Raw genomic sequence first — 11,381 nt, 5'->3', positions numbered from 1 at the left:
TTATGAAATAGCCATCCTTTCTCCTAGCAATGTTCCTGGCTATGTAATCTACTTTGTCAGATATCAATATAATCACTCCAGATTTATTTTAGTTAGCGTTAACTAGAACATCTTTTTCCATCCTTTTACATTAACCTTACTTGTATTTTCATATTTAAATGTTTTTCTTGTAGGCAGCATATATGAGTCTTCCTTTTGACAATCTTTACCTTTTAATTAAGATATTTAGATAATTAATAATTAATGAACATTAACCAGTATAGTTGGGTTTAAATCTGCCATCTTGCTATTTGTTCTCTATTTGTTTTATCTAATTGTTTCCTTCCTCTCTTTTTATGCCTTCTTTTGGATTAATAGTTTTGGGGTTTTTTTTTTTTTTTTTTTTTACAATTTCATTTCATCTCTATAGGCTTTTGAACTACAGCTCTTTGTGTTATTTAGGAGGTTGCTTTAGAGTACACATCCTTACTTCATTACAGTCTTTCTTAAGATAACATTATACCATTTGACATATAGCAACAGAACCTTACAACAATATCCTGCCATTTCTCTTCTACCTGCCTTTGTGCTAGTTATGTGATACATTTTATTTCTACATGTTACAAACCTCACAACACATTAATATTTTTGCTTTAAACACGTCTTCCTCTCAGCAGGCATATTTCCAGCAAGCTTCTTTCTGTTCTCTTGCTAGAAATTTGTCTAAAATAAGAACAAATAGGATCTGAGATCATAAGGTTCCATAATCTTTACTGTATGGTCTGTGCTCTGAAGCTCTTTCCCCATTGCTTCCTGATTGTTAGTTGTGAATTTGCTGGATAGATCACCTTCAAATATAAGTGAATTGTTATTTTATAAAGAAAGCAGATAAAATCCAAACCGTGATTGAAAAAGAGAATTTGAAACAATTCAGTAATGAAAAAGAGACCCGAATAGTAGACTGTTATCAACTAAATTAAGGAGATAGCTGGGGAAAATCCTTCACGGAAAGGGAGGTGGGTACTCTGTATTTGTTTATTGTAGAACTAGAAGGCCAACCAAAAGTTGCCTCTTTTTCCCCTTTTAGGAACTGGTCTAAAATATTCTCTCACTTAATGAGGTATTTCTCCTTTCCAAAAGTCAGATGCGGTCGAGGTATTTTGTATTTTCTTTAGCCAGCAGTTTTAGGTGTAGAAAATCCTTTCCCATCTTAAAAAAAAAAAAAAAAAAAAAAAAAAAAAACTTCTTGAAATATGGATAGTAGCATGAATTCTAGAATATCGTAATGCCTTTTATTGTATTCAAATATAGGATAAAACATACTGCGACAGGAAGAAGGGAGCAGGCTACAGAGGAGAAATTCTGAACCTGGTTAATGTGCACAGAGGATTTTAATTTAATCCTTGTTTGTACACCAACGGAGCGTTTAACTCCCTCTCTCCAGCAACTTCTGTCTGCAGTACTTCATGTTAAGGCACACTTTCTATTTCTACTCTAAATCTGTTAACTAGAATTCTATTTCTAATTCGATTTCTGCTTTCTAATCAAGGGCGCAATACAATTGTCCATTTCTCAAATCCCTCCTCCTCCCCACCTCTGGTTCTCTTGGCCCTCCACGTTCCTGTTCAAATGAGTTCTAAAATGCCTCAGCCTAGAGTTTCGTTAAGGGAAGCTCGCTGAGGGCGGCGGTCTCTGGGTGTCCACTTCCGCCTCCCCAGTCATTTAGGACAATATCCTAAGTCGAAGCTAGAGATGCGTGGTCCGTTTGGTGACTTTTCCTGGGTTCTCGCTTAAGCAGAGCCACAGGTTACGGGGCGACCAGGCCTCTGTGGAAGGGCAGGTGCCTCGGTGCGCGCGCGCGAGCAGCCGGCAGCCAAAGCCACCTGCTTACAGGGCCCCAGCACCTCTGCGGGGAGTCGGAGGACTCGCGTGCAATCGCGCAGGTGCCCCCAGGCGAGGGGGAAAGCATCGGAGGAGACGCAGAGCTGGAGCGAGGTCACCGTGTTCTCGCAGCGACCTGGGTTACCTCAGCCCGCGGGGCTGGAAGGCCCCCCGCCCGCGAGCGCTTGCGACCCTGCGGAGCCCGCCGCCCACGCCGCGCTGAGGACGCTGCCCAAGCCGGGCGCCCGCCCCCCGCCCACGACTTCAGCGGCTCGCAGCGCGCCGCCCCCAGACGCGCTTGGCTGCCGGCGAAGGCTGAGACCGCGCTCCCGCCGGCCAGTTCCCAACAGTAGCAACAGCAGCAACAGCAGCAACAGCGCTTCCTCCCCTCTTCGCGCCTTCGCTCCGGACTCGCGTCGTCCAAGCCCCACGGTGATGAGCCCCGAGCCTGTCCCGCCGCCGCCGCCCCAGTGCTCCGGCTGCGACCGCGCGGAGCCGATAGCCCAGCGCTTGACGGAGGGCGACGAGGCCTTCAGCGCGGGCGAGTACGAGATGGCAGCCGAGCTCTTCCGCTCTTTGCTGGCCGGGCTGGCGCAACCGGACCGCGGCCTGTGCCTGAGGCTGGGGGACGCGCTGGTGCGCGCCGGCCGCCTCCCCGAGGCCCTGGGCGCGTTCCGCGGCGCTGCGCGGCTCGGGGCGCTGCGGCCGGAGGAACTGGAGGAGCTGGCGGGCGGCCTGGTGCGCGCCGTAGACCTGCGCGAGCGGCCGCTGTCCGCGGAGAACCCGGGCTGCGAGCCGGAGGCGCCTGCGGAGGGAGGGCCGGCCTCGGCGCCTCGCACGCCCCGCGACCTCCTCGGCTGCCCGCGCTGCCGGCGGCTGCTGTACCGGCCGGTGACGCTGCCCTGCGGGCTCACGGTCTGCAAGCGCTGTGTGGAGCCGGGGCCCGCGCGGCCGCAGGCGCGGCGCGTGAACGTGGTGCTGTGCGGCCTGCTGGAGAGGTGCTTCCCGGCTGAGTGCAGGGTGCGCAGGCTGGCGGGCCTGGCGCGGAGCCTGCAGCGTCAGCAGCAGCCCGAGGCCGCGCTGCTCAGGTGCGACCAGGCCCTGGAGCTGGGTGAGTCGGCGATGGGGCGGGCCCGCCTCCCCCACACCTGTCGGGCCCAGCAGCGGAGTGGGGAGCTGACTGGTGGAGGCGACAGGCTTTGAGCTTTCGCGCGCTTTGTCCAAGCTTGGGGATCGCTTCGCTTCTTAACTATGGGAAAGTGAAAGGTGGGGCGGCCACACCGTGCCGCGATGGTGGTCGCTGTCAGAGGCCACGTGCACCCCACTGGGTTTGTCTTTTCCAGGATGTTGATAAGTTTCCCGCGGTCCCCGGAGCAGCTCAGTAAGGACCTGTAGGCCTTTCTTTCAGCCCTTCCTGTGCTGTTGGGGAGTGGGAGGATGACGAAATATTTTTGCCCATCCTGAAGGAAAATGCACATAGCTGACACACTGGAGGCGCCAAACGGGGTGCCTTGTGCTGGGGCAGGATTTGCTTTGGGTTTCACCTAGTACAGCCAGGAAGGAACCCCTTCCACTCTACTGTCATCCTGTCACATGCTCCGGCTCCAGACTGCTCTCTGTCTCCAAGGCCATCATTCGATGTCATAGCGTATTTAACTTACTAGATAGTTAGACTGACTAGTGTGTGTCGTTTTTAATTATTCATTCACTCTTATTTATCTTAGGCCTAAGGCCAGCAACAGACATTCTCCTGCCTTCACCCAACCACCACCTGTTAATGGCATTAAACTAAAAAGAAGACCAAACTTCTGTCGTCGTTTTAACTCTGACATATGAGTATGCGCTCTATTAGCAGTTGTTTTTGGCAGTGTGAGGAGAACGGTTTGCTTTCTGGTTTCACTGGTTTTATAACATAGGGTATATGTGATTTAAAGCACTAGCCAAGAAGACTTGTTGAATCTCTTGTTCCTAAAAGAATCTTCTAGCATGCTACAGGCAATATGCATTGTATTTTAAAGTTAAGGTTAAGGTTTTCTCTTTTAGGAGGCATAGATTACAAAATGACTAACGTTCAATTTTGTCTTGCAAAAAAAAAAAAATGATCCGGTAATTGAGCAAGTGTTCAATGTCTGTATCTAACTGGGATATTCTCTGCTGGAACAGCCCACTAAACTCAGCTTAAGTAACAAGTATTCTGGTTTTTGCAACCAACATATCCATACTTTAGCAGGCATATTTTTTAGTTTTCTACTAATTTAGGTATTGATGGTGTTAGAGCAGCACTATCCAATAGAACTATTGTGGAAGCCACACATAATTCGAAATTTTCTTATAGCTACATTATAAAGGAGGGAAAAAAGCAGATGAAATTTATTTTAGCAATTTTTAACCCTATGCATCCAAAATATTATTTCAGCATGCCTTCAGTCTCAAAATATAATTGAGATTTTACTTTTTTTTAAACTAAACCTTTGAAATTCACTATATCTTTTGCATTCACTGCACTACCTAATTCCAACACCAAATTTTCATTGGAAATAACTTCATCTATATTTAGATGTTGGACAAGATGTAGAAAAATGAAAACTGCAATATTCATATGCTGCTGATGGGACTGCAAGTTATACCCCTGAAAATTAGTTGGTAGTAGCTACAGATGTTAAGCTTATCCTTGGCTAAATCGTTTCAAAGAGGTATATGCATATGTGCCCCCGAAAAATGTGCAAGTAGGTCTAAGAGTGTATATCATTGTTAGAGATACCCCAAAAGTTCAAACAACCCAAATGTGCAGTAAGAGCTGAAGGAGTGAATATGTGATTGTGTCGTCTTAGCATACTATACAGAAAGAAAATAAACCAATTACAGTTACAAACTACAGTGTGGACCGATCTCACAAACATAATGTTAAGGGAAAGAAGTCAGACTCAGTCGTTTTTACTATATGATCCTATTTATCTGTAAGTCCAAACAGACAAAATTACTATAGTATGTTAGAAGTAAGGACAGTGGTTACCTTGGGTGGATAAAAAGGGAGTAGTGATTGTGAGGAAGTATAAGAGGGATCTGTGGGGTCGTGGTGATGTTCTGTTTCTTGACTTAGAGGATGGTTACACAAGTGTGTTCACTTCGCAATAGTTCATTGAATTATATGCTTATATTTTTAGCTTTTCTGTGTATGTATTAGACCTAATTTAAATATGTTTTTAAAATAGACTATTTCAGTTAATTCATATGAGAACTTATATAGAATCTACTCAATATATTCATTATTCAAAGGTTAATTTAAAATTTTATAAAAACATTTAGTTTCAAAATAAATTAGCTCCAAAAGAGGTTTTGTTGTAGTAAAAAATACATAATAAAAGTTCAAAAATGTTTGGAATCAAAAATACCTGTGTTTAGATCCAAGCTCTGACTTTTTTTTTTTTTTTTTCTTTTTTAATTGAGACAGGGTCTCGCTCTGTCACCCAGGCTGGAGTGCAGTGTCAGGATCTCAACTCACTGCAACCTTTGCCTCCTGGGTTCAAGGGCGATTCTCGTGCTTCAGCTTCTCAAGTAGCTGGGAGTATAGGCATGCACCATCACACCTGGTAGTTTTTTTTTTGCATTTTTGGTAGAGATGAGTTTCACTATGTTGACTAGGCTGATTTCCAACTCCTGTCTTCACATGTCTGCCTGCACCAGCCTCCCAAAGTGCTGGGATTACAGGCATAAGCCACTGCACCTGACCTCTAATACTTATTTATGTGACCTTAGCCAAGTGTGGTAGTCATTAGTGCTGTTCTCCAAGTATGTATATCTCTATACCTTCCCCAAACAAGACAGGATTGTACTTCCTGGTCCACTTGTGGTTAGGTGGAGCCATGTGACTACTTTTGGCCAAAAAGTTATTAGTGGAATTTAAAATGACTAGTATGTGTGTTAAAAGAAGTAAATGAATGTATGAAAATATAAATCATTCAATAGACAGTTTTCTATAAAAAAGAACCAAATGGGTTTTCTGAAAATTCAAAATACAATATCTGAAGTTGAGAATTAATTAGATTTGTTACAAACCAGATGGGACACATCAGAAGTCTGAATGAGAAAACTCAGAAGCAAGTCAACAGAAAATATCCAAACTGGATCACAGAAAAAGAATAAAAGAGAGCATGAGAGTTATGTGAGACACAGACAAAACTTCCCACAACTATGAAATTGGAATCCTAGAAGAAGAGAGAAAGGAAGGGCAAGAGAGATATTTAAAGAAAAGAGTAATTGAGAATTTTCCAAATCTGATGAGAAACTTTAAATCACTGAATCAAAAAGTTCACTAAGCCCAATAGGGTGGACACAAGTTGGACACAGTGCATACAGAAACATATACACAAAACCCATCCAAATACAGTCAAGTTCCTGAAAATCAAAGATAAAGAGAATTTAAATGCAGTTAGAGAAGACAGGACATACTTCCTTCAAAGGGATCATAGCAAGACTGACAGTTGGCTTTTAAACAAAATTATTAAAGCTAGAAGACAAGGGAATAATGTCTTTAAAGTGCTGAAAGACAAAAACCTAGCTGGAATTCTTTACCCAGCTGGAAATATTTTTCACAAATGAAGACAAAATCAAGGTGCTTTAAACCAAATAAATAAATCAAGTGAAATGATTTTATTGCCATCAGAATTGCATGTCATGATATACTGAGGGGAAGTCTTCAGGCTAAAGGAAAATTATCCATATGGAAGCATGGAACTAATGGACAGAGTAAAGAGTGCTAGAAGGTGTAACAATATAAGACAATATTGACTGTTTCAAGTAACAATATTAATGTCTTGTAGTGTTTGTAACAGACATAAAAATGAAAGATATGGCAATAGTACAAAGTCAGAATGGGTAAATACAGTTAAATTGTTGTATGGTTTGTACACTTTTTTGGAGGTAGTAAAAGTACTCATTTAATAAAAGCAGACTGCTAAATCAGGTTTGTATATTCTACTCTCTTGGGTTACCACCAACAGGACAATGAAAGAAGGTAAAATTAAAAAGCTATAGTGGAATAGCAAAGTAATACTTGATTAATCCAAAAGAAAATGAGAGGGAAGAATAGAGCAGCAGAAAATGAATGGGACAACTAGAAAAGAAATAGAAAAATGGGGATTTAATTTACATTAAGTGTGAATACCTGAATTTTCCCTTTAAAAACTAAATGTTAGCAGACTGTATTAAGTGAAGTATAGCTACATGCTGTTTACATATGAGGTAAACTTTCTAGATGTAAGAACACAAAAAAAGGTTAAAATTAGTAGGATGGCAACTCATACTATACAAAGATTGACCAAAAAAAAACGCCTGATAGGGCAAAATGACTATTCTTTAAGGCAAGGACTATCAGAAGAAATAAAAACACTTATGATGAATGGGTCAGTTCAACAGAAAAAAAGGTAATAATATTCCTAAATTGTTATGTACCTAACAACAGGTATACACACACACATGCAGAGAGAACAAAAGGAGACAAAAATAAAAGGGGAAATAATTGGAGATTTTGAACAAAACTTAAAATAGGTAAGGATATAAATACAACATACTTCAGCACTTTGATTTAATTAATGTGTGTCACTACATACAACCATTGCAAAAATACCAACCATTTAGGCTCCCATGACCATAGGCAGGGCACTGGAGTTGGCCTTTGGTTGTGTTTGCCAACTCCTGGGTTAGGCCATGAAAGAAGTTGAAATAAATATTGAAATCAGTATATGTTCTTTAAACACTGTGGGCTTAAGCTAAAATTAAATAGCAGATAAACAGAATATCTTCAAATATTTGGTAATTAAGCAACATTTTTATCTAATGATGGATAAAATGAATCACAAAAATTGGAAAATTTTCTGATTAGAAATTTTTCTGATTTAGCTGAATGATAATGAAAATACAAATATCAAACACTATGGGATGCAATGCAACAGTACTTAAGAGGGAAACTTACTGTTTTAAGTGCCTGTACTACAAAAGAATAGCTGATAGTCAGTAATCTCTAGGCTTCCTTTTCAAGAGGCTAGAAAAAGAAAAGCAAATAGAATCCAAAGAGGATAGAAAGAAGAAAAAAAGGAGTCAACATCTATAAAAGACAGGAAAAGTACAGTCCAATGTTTCTTACGAGTATATTTGCAAAAATCCTAAACAATATATTAGCAAACTGAACCCACTGGTATCCTTAAAGAACCATCACATCATGATCAAGCAGGTTAAGTTTTGTTTTATCCATGAAAATCAAGCAATGTAATTCACCATCTTTACAAAAAAGAGAAAAATTATATGATGCATGTTAGTATCTCTCAGGAAACTACAAATAAAAGGGAACTTTCTTAATTTGTTAGAAGTCTACAAAAATGAGATGGCAGCTATCATAATTAGTGATAAAATAGTGTTTTCCCATTGAACAAGAAGGTAACAATGTTCTGTTGTCACTGCCATTCTGCATTGCACTGGAGATTCTAGCTAGCTATGTATTAAGACTAGAAAAATAAAAGATTTTTTTAAACTATCATTATTTGTAGATGACATGGTGTACAGGAAACTCCAGAAGAATATATGAAGTATTAGAAATTATAAATGATTTATCCAGATTGCTGACTACAAGGTTAATATAGAAGTATCAAAGATAACTATATACTTAGCAAAAAGCAAATAGAAAACAAAATTTAAAACAATTTATATAAAGAAATTCCTTGGAATAAATCCTGAAATATCTGAAATATGTTTAATACCTCTACACTGAAAATTTCACTGCAATACACTGAAAATATGAAACATTTCCAAGAGAAATTAAAGCAGACTTAAATGGATGGATATGTCGCTTTTTTCACGGATTGCAAAACTCACTGTTGGCAAGATGTCAGTTTTCTGTTGATTGAATGATAAATTCAGTGCCAAAAAAATGTTTCTGGTGGAAATTGATGAATGGCCAAGGCAATAATGAAGAAAAACAACAAAGCTGGAGGATTTACACTGGCAGATACCAGTACTTACTATAATGATGCAGTAATTAGGACAGCATTTTGTTGGCTCAAAAATAAACACATTGAAACTGGCTCTCACATATACAGTGTCTTGATTTACTACAAAGATGCTAGTGTAATTCAATGGGGAAAAAAGAGTCAGTTGCTTTTCTGTATGGAAAAAAATGAACCTGAATTCCTAACTCACATCATAAAACACAATTACAATTAAACATCTAGGAGTCATAGGAGACTGTTTCCATGGACTTGGAGTATGCAGTTATTTCTTAAGTAAGATGCAAAAAGCATAACCATAAAATTTTGTTACCCCCAAAAGAGTGAGAAGGTAGCAAGTATACAAATATCTTACTGAGACCGCTAATGCAGAATAAACAATGCCTGTGATTCCAAAAGAAAAGCCAATCAGTCTAAAGACAGTAAGTGCTCACTTAACGGCATCAATAGAAAACTACAGCTTCAGCTGAAACTATGTGATAGGCAAAGAGTTAAGCAGATGCTTTATAAAACTAGATCTCAAACTGAGCAATTAATATCTAAAAGACTGTGCAACATAATTAGTGATCAAATGCAAATCAAGATTAAAATAAGTTAGTACATACCCACCAGAGTAGCTGAAATGAAAAGAACTGGCAGTACTTAGGGTTTTTTTAATTTTTATTTAATTTAATTAATTAATTTTTTTTTTTTTTTGAGATGGAGTTTCGCTCTTGATACCCAGGCTGCAGTGCAATGGCGCGATCTCACCACAACCTCTGCATCCTGGGTTCAGGCAATTCTCCTGCCTCAGCCTCCTGAGTAGCTGGGATTACAGGCACGTGCCACCATGCCCAGCTAATTTTTTGTATTTTTTTAGTAGAGACGGGGTTTCACCATGTTGACCAGGATGGTCTCGATCTCTTGACCTCGTGATCCACCCACCTTGGCCTCCCAAAGTGCTGGGATTACAGGCTTGAGCCACCGCGCCCAGCCATTACTTAGTTTTTATTTGAAGGAATTGGAACTCTTAAATTACTGGCAGAAGCACAAGTTTGTACAACAACTCAAGAAATATGTTTGGTAGCACCTTCTAGCGCTAAACACATACAACCTCTGATATGACGTTTCTACTTTTGAGTATATTTTAGATAAAAATGAATGCTTATGTCCATCAGAATATGTGTACAGGAATGTTCATTGCAGTTTTATTTATATATGCCAGAAATTTTGGGGGAACAGTTTAAATGTTCATCACTAGTACAATGAGTAAATAAGTCATACAGTGTAATATTACACAATTTTTAAATTTTATTTAAAATATTACTGAGATATAACAATATGAATGAATCTCACAGAATGATAATTTAATGAGAAGTCAGATACAAAAATGTACAGTCCATCTATAAATATCCATGTATAGAAGTTAGGAAACAGGAAAAATGAATCAATAGTGATAGAGGTGAGAATGGTGGTTCCCTTTAGCAGGGGCACACTAAGTAGGATAGTGCTCAAGGGAACCTTCCTAAGCCCTGGGAATGATCTGCATGGTGATTGCCTGGGTGTGTATGTAAAGGTTCAAGATGTATACCTAAGATTTGTGGACTTGACTTGGTAAGTCTCTCATCAGTTTGAATAAATAGGCTATGAGAAGTATTGCCATTCATTCTTTCTATCCACAGGGAACACTACTCAGTTTTTATTGCTTTCTGTGTCTGTTCATTTAACTTGTTTGTTTGTTTGTTATTTGAAACAGGGTCTCACTCTGTTGCCCAGGCTGGAGTGCAGTAGCACAATCTTGGCTCACTGCAACCTCTTCTTCCCAGGTTCAAATGATTCTTGTGCCTCAGCCTCCTGAGTAGCTGCAATTACAGGCACGTGGCACCACACCTGGCTAATTTTTTACTTTTAGTAGAGATAGGGTCTTGCCATGTTGGCCAGGCTGTTCTCAAACTTCTGACCTCAAGTGATCCGCCCAGTTTGGCCTCCCAAAGTGTTGGAAATTACAGATGTGAGCCACCACACCCAGCTCATTTAACTAATTTAAAATAACATACAGTTCTCCATTTCTCAGCACCGCACACATTTGACAGATTTTATAGCAGTAACCCTAGCTCCTAGTACAACAGGGGCTCTGGGTTACAGTTGGAAAACAGCCTTTGATCAACCCTAAACACAAACGTGGTACATATCGCTTCTTTTCCTTGCAAAGCCTGGGTCTTAGGCTGCTCTCTTGTGACTTTTCCCCTTAGAGGGGTCAATTGGCAAACCTACTGAAATTTTATGTCATTTCTTTGGAAAGTACATATGTACATTTTTCTTCCATGTTTTCTCTACACGAAGACTTTTAATTTGCACTTCCTCTTCCACTTATTTTTGAGTGGCCCTTGAATAATTCCTTTAGCTTTGTTACGCCTAAGGTTTAATGCTTAGAAAATGTGTAGGCATTTATTTTACGTATTTTAAAAGACTAAATTGTGAAGTGCTGACCTCATAAATGTATCACCAAATGGTAGAAGTCCACAAAGAGACAGTTTGATTCAT

General features: G+C 40.3%; 1 protein-coding gene across 1 annotated transcript in view; it reads left to right on the top strand.

Annotated features, from left to right (window-relative positions):
• Positions 1-2,150: 2,150 nt before the first annotated feature.
• The window catches only part of LONRF2 (LON peptidase N-terminal domain and ring finger 2), a 48,596-nt gene continuing 39,365 nt past the window's right edge, over positions 2,151-11,381 (top strand). The window contains exon 1 of the mRNA XM_017964097.4: positions 2,151-2,971. Coding sequence (XP_017819586.4) covers positions 2,296-2,971 — 676 coding nt within the window. The 5' untranslated portion in view covers positions 2,151-2,295. The remainder of the gene's footprint in view (positions 2,972-11,381) is intronic.

This window comes from Callithrix jacchus, chromosome 14 (assembly GCF_049354715.1).
Source record: "Callithrix jacchus isolate 240 chromosome 14, calJac240_pri, whole genome shotgun sequence".
NCBI classification, from domain to species: domain Eukaryota; kingdom Metazoa; phylum Chordata; class Mammalia; order Primates; family Cebidae; genus Callithrix; species Callithrix jacchus.
The sequence above is the reverse complement of the archived record's forward strand: the minus strand, read 5'-3'. Positions and strand labels throughout refer to the sequence as shown.